Raw genomic sequence first — 19,558 nt, forward strand, 5'->3', positions numbered from 1 at the left:
AAGAATGGACCACAAGGCCTTACTTTATACGTAACAAAATAGATCTTCAGTTATGTGTTACAACATCAAACAACTGTTATATTATTTCCTTGACAATAAAGGTGGTCACTTTACACACTTGCTAATATCAGTGATATTAATATATTACTTATTACATCATGTTATTACTGAATGAACAACGTGGAAACATGCACCAGCATCTCAGTTGGGAGTACAATATGGATGGTAAAACTCATATAACAACTCTAATACTGGTAATAGCAATGTTTCGTGGTTTCAATACTCAAGTGGGACAATTATAATTTTGCTATATAATTGAGATTAGTATACCAGGTTCACTCGCTGGTGTTTACCAAAACAAACAAGTGAAGCACACTCATAGGGTCGGATGGACTCTGGCGCACGGGACTAGTGAAACTTATCCTCCCATGGCTAGCTCCCAGCGTGTCACTCCCTCTGAATTTCATGTCGCTGAATTAAGGACATCCTGCCCTGCTGGTACCCTCAGCTACCGCTCCCCGGTAGCTGAAGCTATCAGCCACAAGACACACCATGCCTGAGATATGATGAGAGAGCATCAGAAAAGTCTGAACTCAATTACAAATAATCACATACATCTGGCAAGGAAGACGCATAGCGTCGACACAGATTAAGTTACGTTAATTCTTACTTGGCACGTGAAACTTTCAACTATGTTAAAACATGAGCACTGATATTCAACAAAGTTCAACTGAGTTAAATTCACTTAATATGGTGGGCGTGAGGCACTAATTACCTACCTGAGATACGCTGAGAGAGCATCAGAAAAGGTGACTTCCCCATGCACGCTGTTATATACCATGTAATTGGAAACTTCAGGCATGCTGAAAGGCCAATTCGTGCATTGACATACACCTCATTTAAATCACTTGCTGTACATTTGGCTATGAAAATCAGTGTCATAGGCCAGATAAATTTCTTACGTCTATTGTTTACAAACTAATCAGAGTTCGAGCTTGCCAGGCAATAGTGAAATTTATGTCAAATACACAAGCTGATAACGTCTTTCTTACGACCTCATCAAAATATAGACAAGAGCCTATTGAGAGTTTGTCGTTAGATTCTGGAGATAAGAAGATTGACATAATATTTCAGGATATTAATTAATTTCTAAAATATAAAACTGACAATAATTTCAATACAAACATCACATTCTCTGATGATTGGGAATCAAAATTATCTAACTTCATTAGCAGTTGGAAACTCACGGTGTCCCCAAGGACGATGTCATGATATGTCACTTCTACTGGCAGACTCTAATCTGAACTTGTTTGACAATTTCACGAAAAGTAAATACAGTTGAAGCTTTCAACATCACTCACAAGGGATCTCTGAACACCATATGCGGAATTAAGAAATATCAGAGTCTCTGAGATACATGAGAGAAAACGGTGAGAAAACGGACGTCTCTCTGGGGGACTCAATAAAGAAGTTATAGCTACATGTTTTATGGGCTACTGAACATAATATGAATCGTCTGGACTTACGTTAACTAACATGTACGACCATGGTCAGTTTAATCGTCCATTCATATCCGTAAATATTAGTATCCATAGAGTTATATCTTTCATATTTTTAATGGTAAATGGACTACTGTAATAGTTACTACAGTAAGACGATGTTGAAGCGTAGTAATAATAAGATAACCTCAAAAAATACTTTACCATATTAGTATTATTATCATTAATTTCCAATATTGCGGGGTGTTATCTGAACGGAAGCAGCAGCTCAGAAGTTATGTTACAGCCTGGTTGAGATGTCGACTGCCCTTCTCTCTGCTTAGGTCTGCATTGCTTTGCCTCAGGGGAACGAGAGCATTGGCCCCAAAGCAGACAACAGTCTCAGATATCGACTTTGAGGCAACAGTCACTGAATGCCGCATACATCTGCGGCTCAACTAACTCAACACAGCCAGGGTAGCTACTTATGTATTAGGATAGTTAATTTTAAGGTAATAAAATGGCGGCGAAGGTGTGGCTATTGGGGGAGGCTGGAGGCCATTAAAAAAAATAGTAGTAGTAGTTGTAGTAGTGAGATGACTTAATATAAATCTATCTGCACCTTAGAGGACATATAATAACAACATAGGTAACCGTATATGATACATTTTCTATTAGACGACCAAAGAGCAATGACGTGGGACAAACTTCGACAAAGTAACCCACAAACGACTGACCCTTAGACATTAATACATTACTACAGGACCTATTCTTTGATCCGATCACAGATTTTCTGACTGACAGGACACGAACAGATGACTTATAGTCTGTCTGTAGGAGAATGAGATTTTTGTCTATGCTACAAGACCTTCAGATATACCGTAACTTATGTTAGCTTTGGCTTTGTTGTAAAATCTCATCGTAATTTCACTGCTACTTAGATTAACCAATCATATGAAAAAAAGTTTAATTGTAATGGTTTCACGGTACAGTAATAATATAGTATGATTATTTCCTATTATACAGGGAGCTTTAAATTAACACTACACCTGTGTTTGTATCTCCGTCGAAACTGTAATATCTTCGTTCGTTTGTAAAGAAAACAAGATGTAGCTTTTTTATAAACTTATTTTAATAATGAAACAATGAGTAACATAATATACTTAAAAATGTACCTAATTTACCTAGGCGTATGATGGAGATGACGAGGAGGGATAACTAGGGGCAGGGTCATAGCTAGGGGAAGAGTCATAGCTAGGGGAAGAGTCATAGCTTGGGGCAGGGTCATAGCTAGGGGAAGGGTCATAGCTAGGGGCAGGGTCATAGCTATAGCTGGGGTTCGGCTTGGTAATTTTGGGGCGGGTCGTAAGCTGGGGATGGTTCGTAGGCGGGGTAGCTAGGGAAGTCGTTGTAAATGGGCACGTGATAGCTAGGCCCGTGTGCAGGGGGAGGGTGACTAGGGGTTGACTCGTAGCTTGGAACAGGGTATTTTGGTGCAGGCTCATAGCTTGGTCGATAAGTGGGTTCAGGTTTGTAGGTGGGAGCGGGTTTGTAGGTAGGAGCAGGTTCATAGCTTGGTCGATAAGTGGGTTCAGGTTTGTAGGTGGGAGCGGGTTTGTAGGTAGGAGCAGGTTCATAGCTTGGTCGATAAGTGGGTTCAGGTTTGTAAGTGGGAGAGGGCTTGTAGGCTGGGGCAGGGTTGTTTTCGGAGTACTGGGCCTCACCCTCGTAGGTCACTACGGCCTCCAGACCGTCGCCATTGTCCACGTAGTTGACGGTCTGCTTGCGGCCGTCGGGGAGGTCTACCGTGTAGCTGCCCTCGGTCTTGTAGCCGTCGCGGACCTCGGAGTGACCGAAGTTGGCGCCGGTATATTGGTCGGCGACGCCGTAGTTATATTCATACTTGGGAGGAACCTGAGAAAGTGAACATTCGTGAAATCCACTTGATGACAAGGGGATGACAATGTCTGTGTTTATGAATGAAGAGGATGATGACTTAATTAACGATATGTTAACTGTGGTATTTGTTTACGAAACTGATGAATATAATGATTTGGGATGTTTTCCGAGATAAAGAAGTGAAGCTCAGAGCATATTTTGGCTCATTATATTATCGGCGAGAGCCTACCTTACTCGTACATGTTCTAGAGACCAAAAGTAATAATCTGGATAATAAAGACAAAAGGCAAATGTTAGTGGTTAATACAACCAAGAGAAATATTGTCTTGATAAGGGACAACGAACCTTGTAGTTAACGAATAGTTTTAGGGTAACGATGTGGTTTGATCTTAGTTTGTGCAGCCTTAAATCTTAGGTGGAAATAAAGTGTGACTATGAGCTGGTTTCTTGAATGATATTATGAAGTTATGGAAAGATAATTGTGTGATAATACATCCTTCTATTTCAGAAAGGATCTCTCTTCACTCACGTCAGGGTAGTCGTCGTCTTGTTGGTGGTGTGAGGGGGCGGGGTGTGATGATGCTGGAGAATACCTGGTAGGCTGATCGGCCAGGGCCACGACTGCCACACATATGACGACCACGATCTGTAAAACACGACACGTACACTTTGGCCTCGATAAATTATATCCAGGCAGTATAAAACATTTCGTGGCCTCGCTACACAGAACAGCATTAACATTCAATTCATAAGCTGTCATAGATCAGTTACATGAACCATTGTCCCTGGGGTGTCCTGTGTTATTTGCCTTCTCAATAAACATCGACTGAAAATAATCCTCGTGGAGCTGGAGTCCAGTTTTTGGTATTATGCAATGAAGAGCTTCGTCAGTAGGAAATGAAACTGCTATTAGAGCGTGTGTGGGAGAAGGTTGGTGAGTGGACGTACCTTGAGAGCCATGGTTGGAGTGTGATGGTGAGAGGGCTGTATTCCCGCTTATATACTGTACTGTCACTGAAGGCTCCCTCGCAAGGGCTGGGAGGTTCGCCTACACAGCCTCACAACCAGGTCATGTTAGGTTAAGTTCCGCTATTACTTTTTTGTTGATATTGTTATAAGCGTGATGGTCATGTGTGGGGGAAGATTTAAAAGGATGTATGTATGTATGTATGTATGTATGTATGTATGTATGTATGTATGTCATTTAATAGTTCCTCATTATATACAAAAAAATCGAGATCAATCACTTTTCAGTTGATAATATATTAAAAAAAATCAAATAATAATCTTTTAATCTTCCAAAACGGGAACACGTTGATAGTAACATCGTACGTGACACCTGTTCAATTACAACTTTCCAAATAACAAAAGCAATAGTAAAAGTGAGGCCGCCACCTAGATACTTTTACGTTTGACTGTGTATTTGTGTAGTGCCTTTTGAGGTGCTTATAACGTCTATTATAATATCCCTTGTCCTTCTATAGTATAAACTGGGCAAGTGTCAGCGTTCTGGTCTTTCTTGGTAAGTGACGTAGCTGAGTGTCTGTGTCATGTGCGTCACCTTCCGTTGCACCAGACCATCCAGTTGTATATACGCATGCGCTGGATTTACCTGGAATTTCTGTCGTATGTAAACTTAAACTAACTTAAACTATCTTTCCTTTACATGTAACTTTATGCCCGGATATTCCTACGATAACAGGAACTACAAACAGCTACTCTTACAAGAAAAACGACCATAAAATACGTATTATATCGTTGTGTACCATGTGTAAGTCAGTGGCAAAGGGGAAATGGAGCTCTGGTTGGTCAAGGGAATGGAGAGCTCTAGTCGGTACAGGGAATGAATCTCTCATTGGTCCATGGAATTTTTAAAATTTTCCAAAATTTTCCAAAATTTTCCAAAGTTGAAAACAGTTTTCCAATTTAAAAAAAAATTAAATAGAAATAATATATATATTTTTTAAATATGTGTAATAAGTTCTTCAGTAGTGTTTATGAGTGTCTGTTGTGTGTTAATATGTAGTGTTTATGGGAAAAATTTGCTATTGTTTACACTGGCATTTGGGAGAGAGGAGGGGGGGGGGAGTGGGGCTATTCTTGACATCTAATTATAATTCATTCTGTTTCTATAACTATCCATAGTAACGTGTTCGGGGGTAAGCATTGACTTTACACCTTGGCTGACCACCGATTAATTGCCTGGTTTGTATGATTAATTAGGTGGGAGAAATACACCCAAATCATAAACGAACACCACACAGAGTTTCAATTCATCTCTTCTTTCCTCAGCGGCAGAATACACGGTGTGGTCAGTCTGTGCTCATCTCCCTCGCCACCACTCTCACCAACATGCTTAAAATAGTCGCCAGTTAATACTCTGCTTAACTGCTGTTCCTCTCAACTTCCTCTGTCGCTTCTTGTGGTGTTGAACAATACCAACAATACTAACATGGCTGCATCTATGAACATACGTACATACATACATACATACCCAACGACGTCAGCTAGAGAAGGTACAGAAAAGGGCCTGCAGAATCATACTCGGCGCAGAGTACTCCGGGTACTCCAACGCTCTCTCCACCCTGGAAATGCCATCCCTCAGTGACTTCCACCACCAAGCACTGGAAAGGTTTGGCAGTGGACTACTGCACCACCCTCGTCATCGCCACCTCCTGCCACCGGCAGCCCCCCACCCACCTCGTGCAGTCCGCCACTACAACAAAATTCAGCCCATAAGAGCCCGCACCGATAGATATAAGAACAGCACCATCCCATCTATTGTTAAAATAATAAACAACTCCTGATTTGTGTACTGGACAGCCCTGTAAATGTATTCAATGCATATTATATAATTTTGTCTAAATCAAATGTAAGTCTGTATATTTTCAGCCACCGGCTGCAACTCTATTAATAAACCGTTTATTATTATTATTATTATTATTACATACATACATACATACATACATGCATACATGCATACATACATACATACATACATACATACATACATACATACATACATACATACATACATACATACATACATACAATACATACATATATACATTTATATATTTATACATAATACAAGTACTAGAGCATAGAAACTCGAAAAAATACAAGTGTTTCAAAGTTATTTCTTACATGTTGTCAATCAAGTGTCATCAAGTTGTCTCCTTTGTAGCTGTGTTCCTCCTTTAGTGTATAACTCCTGCTTGTTTATCTTCTCTCCTCACACTTCTGTATCCTTTGCCATTGTCTTCCACTTAACTTCTTAGTCAGACTTGCTCAAATCCTTCCTAACACAATCACTTCACGTCACTCTCGGATCCCCCCCCCACCACCTTCTTCCCTCATTCACTCTCTCTCCTTGCCAGTATTTCCTCATTGTCCCACTCGCCTCGGTGTAGCCTTCACTAATCTTTTTACCATTATCCTATCCACTTAATTTTCTCCCTGTAAGTCGTCTATTCGTTATCTTGCCTCCTCACTTTTGTTATCATTTCCACACAGTTCTTACATACTGGGAACCTCTGCTGCTGTTACTCGCGCATGTGTTCCATAGAGGTAAGGTGGTGACACAACACCTCACCACCTTCACTTCAACTTCCTATATGTCATAAAGTAAAATTTGTGCTCTGTTTAATTTTAGACGTCGTTTACCATCATAAAATGGTTACAATATGCCTAAAGTAGGTTAGGTTACATTAGGTTCTGTTAAGTTACGTTTGAAGCTATTCATTTATACAATAGGATTATCTACATGCTCGTCTATGGCCAGTCAGAAGTTTCCAAAAAACAATTTCATAGATGTTATTGCTATTTCGTAATTATCCTTAATGAGCATTATATATATATATATATATATATATATATATATATATATATATATATATATATATATATATATATATATATATATATATATATATATATATATATATATATATATATATATATATATATATAAGATTATGTGGTTTGTTTCAGAATCAACTCAAGGACATGTAAGCCAATCAGACGAGACAAAGGGCGTCTGAACCAATCAGAGGAGAGATAAGGGGCGTGGAGACCAATCAGTTGAGAAAAGATGAGTTCTCAACCGCACCTCATTATCGACTTATAGTCTTCTTGCTTGCATCATTGGTTGTTTCGACACAACCCTCCGTGACATCAATACGTGAGTGAATCTTATAAGTAAGAGAGGAAATGTACAGTTATGAGTGAACAGTTAAAATAAAAATAAAATATTTCCTAAGTAAAGATGTTCATACAGTATAAGTGAATGATTATCATTTAGTGTTTGAAATAGTAGTAACGTACATTGATTACAATTATCAAAATAAGGTAAACACATTCTGAATGAGTGTATCTTCAGTACCTATCACACTGAATAAAAAGCAGCTGTTGTATATACACAAATGATCAAGTGAGAACAACAAACAATGGTCATCTTATGTCAAATGTTCAAAACGTCCACCAACTGCACCACAACATGTCATCACAGGCCGTCGTACAGTGGTGAACAGGTCAGCCCGGTGTTGCGTTCCTCCTCAATCATCTCCAGTAATATTTGCAGTGTTGAGTGTTTAGCACCGTACACCCTGTCCTTCAGGCTCCACAGAAGTAGAATTTCTGAGTTGTAAAGTGGCTGTCAAAGGTTCATGGTTGTTCCCGATTTCATAATTACCTCTCATGGTCTTTTTCTGTTGGTTTTTATGTTCGCTATCAAGACCCTGTAATGTTTACTTCTAACTGTCATATAATGTGTTAATCCCTTTATAAATCATAGCCATTGTCTCTTGTCTGTTTATAGCATTGTAATGATTATGTAGTACTTTGAGGTGGGCGCTGGGGGAAACAATCAGAACATACAGTAAACCTCTGTCTGCTTAGCGGGTTACACAGGGATGGTTTGTTAGCTTGCTTGCTCGTTTCATCAACACAGGGTTTAGCTGAGAATCTAAACACCTTGCATTATATCTCTTTTAAATATGTTACCCCTCAGCCCCGCCTTAGATCCATATTTAGATAATCAGATCAGACAATTTTGGCAACTTGTTTTATTTTTTATATTTATTTAGTTTATCTAGGGTAGTTTATTTGACTTCTGTGGTAGAGTCTGTGCCCCGACCCGGCGACTGCGAGGCCTGGAGATTCGCCCCGACCCGGCGACTGTGAGACCAAGACCATTGCTCTCCACTCATCTAGGTGTCTGGCGGTCACTGTTAGACTGTTTCTTCCTAGGACAGCTGTAGGGGAGAGAGATCTAAGCCTTTATTATGTCTCCCACGTAGGCAGGAGTGTTTAATAGTGTTTAATTTGTGACTATTATTATGTGTTCTATGTCTCTCTTTACACCTGGAATATATTATAAGTACATAATCTGACATTTAATTAACGAATGCTCTGATGATTGAATAGTAAGGAGGAGAAGACGGAGGGGCGTACTGTAGGTTATAACTGGCCGTGACATGACCTTAAAGGACGTTCATTGGCGGTGTTAATGACAATATAATGTTGGCTAAATGAGGGTCAGGTAAATAAGAGGGAGGTGGAGTGGGATTTTAACTCGTTTTAGCAGGCTGTGGCTTCCCTCAGCTGAATAAAATCGTCTCGTTTTAGCCACAATAAAATACCCAAGGGATATTTTGCTCTCTAAAGAGTTAATATCTATTTCTTCAAAATCTTGTTTGACAATTTATACAGTAAAACACCCTGTTGCTAACTACACAGTAAACTAATAACATAAATGGCCTACTAGTAGATCCCTTAGCCAAACATGGAGGTAATCTTGGTCGTAAGTGTACTTTTATTTCGTGTATTCCTGCACTTAGGTTCACCCCTCCCACAACACGAGGCAGGCATCAACTGTTCACTCATCCCACACCTCCCTCAGTCACTCTGCCACGAGCTTTGGCCTCACGTTTGATGTCCCTAGCAATCAAATCCAGTGTTGGAAGATCAAAGATTATTATTCGATTTTTTATTATATAACTTAAACATAATTGATTTCGATTTTTTTTATATAATCGGGAACTATTAAATCACATTGGCACTGACACAACACATGGTCATTTGAGCGACTGGGCGTGTTTGTTTGTTTGTCTGTGCTATCAGAGCGTTCCTTCAACGTCTTTAAAAAATATTCTATACTTGTTCTCGATTCGCCAACCAGCTGTCTAAACATTATCCACAAGGAAGATCCGGGCATAAAGTAACATGGGCGTGTTTGTTTTGTTTGTCTGTGCTATCAGAGCGTTCCTTCAACGTCTTTAAAAAATATTCTATACTAGTTCTCGATTCGCCAACCAGCTGTCTAAACATTATCCACAAGGAAGATCCGGGCATAAAGTAACATGTTAAGGAAAATTAGTTTTGGTTAGTTTAAGTTTACATACGACAGAAATTCCAGGTAAATCCAGCGCATGCGTATATACAACTGGATGGTCTGGTGCAACGGAAGGTTTGACGCACATGACACAGACACTCAGCTACGTCACTTACCAAGAAAGACCAGAACGCTGACACTTGCCCAGTTTATACTATAGAAGGGCAAGGGATATTATAATAGACGTTATAAACACCTCAAAAGGCACTACACAAATACACAGTCAAACGTAAAAGTATCTAGGTGGCGGCCTCACTTTTACTATTGCTTTTGTTATTTGGAAAGTTATAGTTGAACAGGTGTCAACTTTCATTAAAAACTGTTTTTAATAATGGTTAGCAAGAGGATGACTTCTCAGCGGTCGAGCACATGTCCATAGTTCTCGATTATTTCAGATCCAGTTCTGAAATGTGTGAAATGTTAGAAAATTAGACGCTAACAGTTTTAGACACTAATGTTAATGACGTTAAAGATCAAAATATATAAGGTAATAACGGATGGCCTCAGTTGCTTAAGTTCCCTATATGAATCTCAACATATTCCTATTAGAAGATAACTCCGGAACGAGCTTCACCTGGTTCTGGATCGACAGTACGAGTTATATCATGGTAAATACGGTTCATGTACATAGACTCTACAGGACAATAGTCATATCATATGGTTGAAAAAATCACGAAATATATAACTGATTGACAACCATTCCGGCCCCAAATATATCACGAGGCTGGACATTAGAGCATTAATTAGTTATTACACAAACTCGAAGACATTGCAATTGCTAGTTGTTGAAAATGTTTACTAATACCATTGAGAAAATATGTCCCAAATGATTTAATTTCGTGCGTCGTCATATAAGATTAACGACTCCTCTCTTCCCCACCCCAGAACCTTCCTCATACCGTATGTATACTTTTGATTGGCTGCACCACCTCAGATGTATGTAGGTAGAGCTTAAAGGACCCTGTGTTGATACAATTGTTGGGGCCGTAGTACTCGTTACGAGGGTAAACACTTCACGTAATCTAAAATACTGTAACTTGGGACAATCTTATAATACTGTTTCCCACCTGAATAGAACGTCCCAGTCCACTCTTTCGGAACACTGACTCAGCAAACTGAAAAACTAACTCAGCCGACCACCCGCTCACTCACACTGAGCTCAGACTTGACCTCAGTATTGCCAGAATGAAGCCTCAGTTGAACTACCTCAACCATACCATTAGTTGTTTACCCAATTGCTGTTAATATTCCTTTATGTTTGCGTAAGAACAACTCTTGTGGCTTATCGGTTTTTTATTATCAACATCGTAAATTTCTACATATTATTTGGAATCTACGAGTAAATTATTAACATCAAGTCGATATTGGTCTCTGTCTTGCTGTTCCTGGTTTATTTTTCTCCAACCTAACAGTGATTATTCTAACACGAACCTTCCAAAATATTACAGAGGATACTCTCACTATATACAGGGATATGAGTACTGAAATGATTTAAAACAATGAATACGAGAATTTTGACAACTCAACAGGAAGGAAATTATCGACAAACATACTATTACTCTTGAAATTTTGTTGCGCGAGTTAGACGAAGCAGAGGCGTGGTTAGTCGGAGGGGCTCTCGAGGGAATACAGTAAATCGGGGAGGGTCTCTTTACTCGTGTTGTTTTAATGAGATGAAGTGGTAGAGCTTCGAGTTAGGCGTAGGTCGGGGGGTGAGGGGCAGGATATCTAGGAGCGGGTTGGTAGGCTGGGGCAGGTTGGTAGGCTGGAGCAGGCTGGTAGGCTGGGGCAGGCTGGTAGGCTGGGGCAGGGCTGGTCAGGCTGGGGCTGGGGCAGGCTGCTGGGGCAGGTTGGTAGACTGGGGCTGGTTGGTAGGCTGGAGCAGGCTTATAGGCTGGGGCGGGTTGGTAGGCCGGGGCGGGTTGGTAGGCTGGAGCAGGTTTATAGGCTGGGGCGGGTTTGTAGGCTGGGGAAGGCTGGTAGGCTGGGGCAGGGTTGTATTCAGGGTACTGGGCCTCACCCTCGTAGGTCACCACGGCCTCCAGACCGTCGCCGTTGTCCACGTAGGTGACGGTCTGTGTTCGGCCGTCGGGGAGGTCCACCGTGTAGCTGCCCTCGGTCTTGTAGCCGTCGCGGGCTTCTGAGTGACCGAAGTTGGCGCCGGAGTAGTCGTCGGCAACGCCGTAGTTGTAGGTGTACTTTGGGGGAGCCTAGAAAACACACGGAATTTATTAAAGACTTCATTTCATAGGCAGTTGTCAGGCTAGTAGAGCAACAGTTGGCAGCCTGAACATCGAGTGTAGGCAGTTTCCTTGCATGACACTAAGCCGCAGACCATCTCGAAGGGTGACGCCAGTGAAGATTAAAAGCCTATCAATTGGCAGAGGTCCCTAGTACCTGCCTTGGTACTTATCACATAAGTCGTCACAATACATTGACCTGATCAATAGGTGGCGGAGAAGATGAACAGGTGAGTGGATGACGTGAATAAAGTCTTAACTAAATTTCAATTATTTTGACAAATTGTGACCATCTCAAGGAAGGTCCGATACTCACGTCAGGGTAGTCTTCCTGCTGGTGGTGGGAGGGGTAGGAGGAGGCCGGGGAGTAGTCCGTAGGAGAGGTGTACCTAGGACGATCAGCCAGAACCACCGTGGCCACACACACCACTACGACGATCTGTAAAACACAACACAAACTTTATCATAACTTGGTCGAGTTATCACAAGCACATCTGTCTCACCCCTATTGGATTTTTTTCTCAATCTTTTTCGTATTCTGGAGTCATGAACCGTGTTGCTCAGTTTCCTTAGATGGCTACCTTAAGAGACATGATGGCAGAGAGTGTTATGAGGTAGAGGGCGCCAGGTTACTTATATACCAACACAAACCTTTCTCCCGTACGTTCATGGTCGTTCATTTACGGATACCTGACGTCATCACCTGAGTGTCTGTGGGGAGTTTAATTGACATAAACATGATAGTGTTTGGAATGGAGACCAAAGCCCATTAGGTATGATTAAATAATTAGATAAATTCGTTACCTGTTGTAAATCAGATTTTTATTCAACACAATAGTTATCATTTTAGAAGTTGTATGATTATATTACACTAATGTGGATTTCTAATTTGTTCTTTTATATAAATACGTATAATACAGGGTATATGGTCTAGCCCCCTCCTCGTGTAAGGTAAGGTACATGCTGCTAAATTAACTGTTTTGCTTTGTATTGTAGTTGCGAGTTAATGGTGACAACATATTTATATAAAGGTGGTATGCACTGTACTTTTGGGAAATTGAATATTGCTAAGAAAGCATCCTTCAAAGGTGGATGGTAGGAAGGATAGGGGTAGCCAAGAAGGATATAGAAGGATAAGATGAAGGATACAATGAAAAATGAGAGAACTGGGGATCAAGAAAGTAACAGTGTGTGAATGAACACAGGGGACAGTGTCGAATGATTTCTGAGGAAGGTCGTGCTGTTGGTGGGTGATGCTGACATGAATGAAGCTACAGGTGTATACTAGATGGTTAGTGGTGCCTTGTCGAGGAGGAGATGGAGGAAGATGAGGAGGAAGAGGAGGAGATGGAGGAGGAGGAGGAGATGAAGGAAGAAAAGCAAGAGGAGGAATATTACCACAACTAAACACATTGATATAAGTAGTGGAGTCATTTTATATCACATGTACAAAAACAAAAACAAAAATCACATAACCGCTGTGGCTACGTGTTATAGAAACTGTCTCTAACATTTATTATAACTTTAAATCAATAAGTATCGAGTGAATTATGTACACGAAGGTAAGTCTTAGTTAGGGGCTGGGGGCGGTGGAGGCAAAACTGCGGCTTGTCTCACCACACACTTTTACTATATTTGTCAACTAACCAATCCAACCTTGGCTCATATAATGGGTTAAACTACCTCTTGGTTATTTAGAGTTCTGACATCATTCGCTTCTTGGATATCGACTGAGCGTTGTATCGCGACGAATGAGTCTTGTCTGTGGTAGTGATTTAGATTTTTTGAAGTGTATCTTTTGTATATCGTCTGTATTTGTAAGTGGATTTGTAATGTGATTTGATTTTGAAGTTTCTTGTCTACGTTACTTAGATCGAAGCTAAAAAGGTGATATTCCTTGTTTTTAATTAGAATTTTGAACATTAAGTAATTATGATAATTTGACTCGTCTCTACTTGTTTTGATAATTAATTTCCATCAATAATTCCATCTCTTGTAAAAAAAAAATTATGAATTTCAGGAAGTGTGATTTTTCATTTTAAAATTTATTGAAGATTTTTATTTTTTGGTTGTTGGATGGAAAACAAATGTTGACTTATGTTTATGTTGAAGATATTTGTATTAAATGTTTTATTGTTAATTATTAGTTATTTACGTTATGAAATTAAAAAAAAAAATTTAGTCAAAGCATAGATGGCGTTTCAGATGTTATGGTCAAGCTATGTTAGGTTACGTTAAGTTAGTATATGTTCAGTGAGATCAGGTTATGTTCATGAGGTTAAATGAGGTTGTTGGTTTAGTTAGGATATGTTAAGTTAGGTTAGGAGGTTAGGTTATATTAGGGTAGGATTAGGAAAGTTAGGTTAAAGTCAGGTTAGTTCAAGTTATATTTAGTTAAGCTAAGTTAGGTTAGGTTAATTTAGATTTGGTTCAGTTAGGATAGTTTCGTTAAGTTAGGCTAGTTTGGTTAGGTTAGGCTAGTTTCGTTATGTTAGGTTAGTTTTGATCAAGTTAAAATATTGCGACAACAGTTGATGTAGTTTGAGCCAAAGCGCCTCTTATTTTAGCATCAGTTTCTCTAATGAGGAACTGGAATTAACGGCAGACATCACAGAGGCTTGTGGGTTTGTGGGTAGGCGAGTTGGAACGTTTAACTGTTACTTTGTGAGAAACTTATTGCAAAGTCTAGATAATATGTTAATAAGCTTGTATATATATACCTCTGTCTGGTTTGCGGGTTTTTACAGGGATGGTTCGTCAGTTTGTTTGCTCGCTTCATCAACACGGGGTTCAACTGAGAATAAATACACCTTGCATTATATCTCTTTTAGTGTGGTACCCTTTAGCCCCGCCTTAGATCCCTTTTATGTTGAGGAGTTATGGTTCCTGTTGTATCCCTAAGCTGAGTGTAGGTGTGAATTCGTGAACCGGCTTTCATCTCAGTTTCTTGTGTAAGGATATTGTGAAAGTATCTCAGACGAATTCAGTTTTTAGTCTTCTCTGTTATTATTGGCCAGAGTTCTGTTCTCTTGGAGTTACCTGTGTCACGTCTGATGGGAATATGTTATTATTTTCTTGTTTATATCACTAGAAATAATGCCTGAAAGCTATTAAATGCCATTCTAGTTAGCATTATGAATTTGGGGAAGTGAAAACACAGGCATTTTTAGTTATGTGTTTATGATACAGTGTTATAATAAATAAATAGCAATATGTCAAACTATTTACAAAAAAAAAAACTAAAACAAACTGGGTTAAGCGTTGGATGGGTTGGTTGTTATAATACGTAGTTGACGGTCTGCTTGCGGCCGTTCGAGGAGGTCCACCGTGTAGCTGCCCTCGGTCTTGTAGCCATTGTGGTTCTCTTAGAATGACTATAGTTGGCGCTGGAGTAGTAAGTGCCGACGTCGTAACCACAGTAAACTCCTTAGGTAAGAAATGTAGTTTTAATCAAGACAGTTTAACAAGATGAGCTTCCAAATTTCACAATCTCTTTCGTGAAATATAGCTTCGGGCAGATAAAGGTTCGAGTACATGAAAAGATTTGAGAAAGAAGAAGATAAACCAGCTTAATGTTTGTGTTGTTGTGTCAAACTTATTTCAATATGATTAAGCATTGACTATGATTTTGGCATTTTTTTTTTGTAAACTTTTCTCTCTTATTTACGTGTACCCCGAAACGGTTCACATATAAACAGTGATAATGACCTGGGATAGAATGTGTCAGATGTAAACACAGATATCAACCCTCATGTCATTAATGGCGACTTAGAGCTAAGGGGTATAGGAGCCAAAGAAGAAGAAGAGGAGGAGGATAAAGAGGATATACGAGAGTTAAAGGCTAACACTTACAATACGGTTCCACTGTTGTATCTAGAGGTTGGAGGTTCAGTATGAGAGGTCCTTTACACCTTCTGCATGGTGGTCCTGGCTCACCGGTGGGTCGAAGGAGGACCACGTTGATAGGGTAAGGCACAGGGATCGGCTGGGATGGGGCTGTGTCAGTGATGTGCGTGGGTGATGTGTTTGATGAGGTGGTGTTATATTTAGTGGCTGGAACCGATGGCGTTGTGTATGTAGGGGGTGGGGGTGGTGGTGACTGGGTGGTAGGGGGTGGTGGTGGTGACTGGGTGGTAGGGGTGGTGGTGGTGGTGGTGGCTGGGTGGTAGAGGTGGTGGTGGTGGCGGCTGGGTGGTGTGGTGGTGGTGGTGGCTGGGTGGTGTGGTGGTGGTGGCGGCTGGGTGGTGGGTGGGTGGGTGGATATCTGGGTGGTGGTGGTGACGGGTGGTTGGATATATGGTGGTGGTGGTGGTGGGTGGTGGTGGTGATTGGGTGGATATCTGGGTGGTGGTGATGGACGGGTGGGTGGATATCTGTGGTGGTGATGGACGGGTGGTTATGGTGGTGGTGGTGGTTGATGGACGGGTGGTTGGATATCTGGGTGGTGGTGGTGGACGGTGGTTGGATATCTGGGTGGTGGTGGTGGACGGGTGGTTGGATATCTGGGTGGTGGTGGTGGACGGGTGGTTGGATATCTGGGTGGTGGTGTGGACGGGTGGTTGGATATCTGGGTGGTGGTGGTGGGGTGGTTGGATATCTGGGTGGTGGTTGGACGGGTGGTTGGATATCTGGGTGGTGGTGGACGGGTGGTTGGATATCTGGGTGGTGGTGGTGGTGGTTGGATATGTGGTGGTGGTTGGATATGGTGGTGGTGGTGGACGGGTGGTTGGATATCTGGTGTGGTGGACGGGTGATTGATCTGGGTGGTGTAGGTGGACGGGTGGTTGGATATCTGGGTGGTGGTGGTGGACGGGTGGTTGGATATCTGGGTGGTGGTGGTGGACGGGAGATATAGTTTAGGTATGGTGCCAGAGGCTCTTTGAGGGCAGGACAGGGCTGGAGAGGGCTGGGGCGGAGTAGGACGGGCTGAGTAGGAGGGCTGGGCGGAGTGCTAGGACGGGGCTGGAGAGGCGGGGCGGAGGGACGGGGCTGGAGAGGCGGGGCGGAGTAGGACGGAGGTGGAGGGAAGTGGTAAGACCGGTAGTATGTTCAGCAGTTAACTGGGCATGGGTGGGCGCCTTAAGGGAGGGGATACGAGCACCAAATTCTGGGGGACGATGTTCTGCTGTAACCACGACCACACACACCGCGGTGACTATCTGTAATACAAACACAAATTGAGCTTATAGAGACTAATAATAATAATAATCATAATAATCATAATAATAATAATAATAATACATCTCCTATCAGATTTTTTTATTTTTTTATTTTATACGAAGATATTGATTTTAACATAAAGGATTGTATAAAAAGTAGTTTCCAAAACCTTCTGTGAACCTGAGCTTAAGGAAGTCATTATACTTCTGTTTAATATCTATAAAGTGATAAATGTTGTGGGTTTACTGATAAAGAAAACCTCACTATGTAAACTGCCCTATACTGTAAATTAAAAGACCTTCAAAGTACAGGAAGATATGCATAAACCTCATCACCTTGTTAATACCAGTTTGGGGAATTTGAGATTTAGCTTTTTTCTATATTAAGAGTATTTCAATCATTTATGCAAGACCTGGGATTTTTAAAGCCTATAGAAGGTGTTTATATTGTAGAGTACACACACACACATACACACACACACTGCACTAGTTCACGCTATTCCCCCATCTTTACCTTGAGGAACATGGTTGCAGTGTGACGCTGAGGAAACGAGAGTTCATATATATACGCTAGTAACTCTTACCCCGGCAGGAACCCCACGGCTGATGTTGCCACCCGCCCAGCCGACCAGACGGAGGAAAACTGCGCCCTCGCTCACTGTGGCTGAGACTTTAAGACCTGACCTCAAATGCTGACAGTACTATATAATCTTCTATAAGTCTCATTGTCTTCGTATATTTTGAATCATTTTAGATAGAGGGAATAAAAATCAAGACATTTACAAATAGGATGAGAAACTTTGAGCTTGGAGGAGACATTAAGAAGGTTTCTCCGAACTGATCAACACACGCAAACCTCAACAGCTCGCTATTATGCCGAAACTGGACCATAATTACTGTTATTTTAGTTATAACTGTGGGTCATATTATCGTTGCACCTGGCCTATGTCTATTTATATACACCTGCTTTCCTTATTAATATTTTTATGACCACTTTCTCCACTTTCATGGTTAAATTATCATATTTTTCATTGGTGGTCGGGGAGTTTAGTTTCACAGTGCCATGCATACAACTGAATACTCATACTAGAATTTATTTTCATGTACATAAATGACCATCTACCTGGGGGTTTGGCTCTAAATAATCTATAACCTTTTTACAGTTATTATATAGTTAGGAAATTACATTGTGTATTCTTATATCTGGAGAATATTTAGTGTGTCCTCTCCTACTCGACAACGTACAGTAAACAAGACTACAACCAAACCCCTACCCCCGAGAAAGTACTGTACCTGATCTAACTCCTGTGGAATTCATTTGCGTGTTTCACTGTTACTTTCTTTTTGGTCAACCTTTCTTTTCGACTTTTCAGACTTCCAAGAAATTATCCATATTTTTTCACTGTGTTATATTATAATAATAAAAAAAAGACTTGACATTTTGTGTTATATCTTCTATAGGATTCAAGGGTTGGCATTGACAGCCCTAGGGTATAAAGCTTGTCTAAAAAAATTTAACATGTAAAAGGTTAAGAAAGAATGTTGAGAAAGACGTATATATACTTTAAGATCTGCTGCTCTTGTGTTTTGCTGACTTATCGTAAATGTTTGATGATCATATTTGGAAGGCAACAATTATTTATTTCTTAAAATGTATATGGAGTTAGTATTTTCAGTTCTTCACTCATTAGCCCCTGTCTAACACACAGTAACATTAATATAAATATGGGCTACATTCATTCGTTTTATATAATCACATCACCGACGGTAATTAAACTATGATCAAGTGTCTAGTAAATACTGATACATGTAACGTCTATCACGTAACCTCATTGTTGTTTCAAATGACTCCTGCGCACCACTGTCCAGCAGAGGTCATCAAATTACTGGCCGGATGCTTCATTTGGTCCAGTTTACGAAGCTCCCAACACTCGCTTCATGCTCTCATATACTAATTGTTCATAGTTTTAGTTATAGTGATATCATACGTTAATTGTGCGTATACTATATTTCTAATAAGAAATAGCAGATGCTTTCGGTTGAGTTATTATTTCGTTCATATTTTTCTTGTGAAAACCGATTACTTTACTCAAGGCTCCTTAGGATGATCATTTAGAATATTATTCTGAAACACTGAATTATGTGTCCAAAGCAGTCTTAGTCTTACTGGCCGTGATTTTATCATTAATTTAGTTTATTCATGAAAATTATGTAAGCCAATTTTGTATAAAAAGTTTTAATAATCTTGCAAAGGTACTGATAAATCGAGAAAAGGTGAACCATCATTATTGTCACAAGCTTAGTCTGGCTAAGAAAAAAATGTCCTCTGCAAATATGTCAGCCAGGAGGAATATTCGTAGAACTAAATGATGCAGTTAAAGTATAATA

At 40.4% G+C, this 19,558-nt stretch overlaps 2 protein-coding genes across 2 annotated transcripts; both read right to left on the reverse strand.

The window, feature by feature from the left end:
* Positions 1-2,804: 2,804 nt before the first annotated feature.
* LOC121863194 (adhesive plaque matrix protein-like) lies at positions 2,805-4,339 on the reverse strand. The gene is made up of 3 exons (XM_042361677.1): positions 4,326-4,339; positions 3,907-4,023; positions 2,805-3,392 (listed from the first exon to the last, which is right to left on the reverse strand). The coding sequence occupies exons 1-3, from the start codon at positions 4,335-4,337 to the stop codon at positions 2,805-2,807; spliced, it is 717 nt and encodes a 238-aa protein (XP_042217611.1). The 5' UTR covers positions 4,338-4,339.
* A 6,710-nt stretch (positions 4,340-11,049) lies between these two features.
* LOC121863202 (adhesive plaque matrix protein-like) lies at positions 11,050-12,607 on the reverse strand. Its single transcript, XM_042361687.1, has 3 exons — positions 12,593-12,607; positions 12,328-12,450; positions 11,050-11,981 (listed from the first exon to the last, which is right to left on the reverse strand). Exons 1-3 carry the CDS (start codon positions 12,602-12,604, stop codon positions 11,466-11,468), a joined length of 651 nt encoding a protein of 216 aa, XP_042217621.1. The 5' UTR covers positions 12,605-12,607; the 3' UTR covers positions 11,050-11,465.
* Between the last annotated feature and the right edge of the window lie 6,951 nt (positions 12,608-19,558).

The sequence above is a fragment of the Homarus americanus genome, unplaced genomic scaffold, assembly GCF_018991925.1.
Source record: "Homarus americanus isolate GMGI-L3 unplaced genomic scaffold, GMGI_Hamer_2.0 scaffold7329, whole genome shotgun sequence".
Lineage (NCBI taxonomy): Eukaryota > Metazoa > Arthropoda > Malacostraca > Decapoda > Nephropidae > Homarus > Homarus americanus.

Bases quoted from the DNA above. Each gene is read 5' to 3' on its own strand.
- LOC121863202 (XM_042361687.1), bottom strand. The intron at 11,982-12,327 runs GTGAGTATCGGA...TGTGTTTTCTAG, and splicing joins AGCAGGAAGACTACCCTGAC to GCTCCCCCAAAGTACACCTA.
- LOC121863194 (XM_042361677.1), bottom strand. The intron at 3,393-3,906 runs GTGAGTGAAGAG...TCACTTTCTCAG, and splicing joins AAGACGACGACTACCCTGAC to GTTCCTCCCAAGTATGAATA.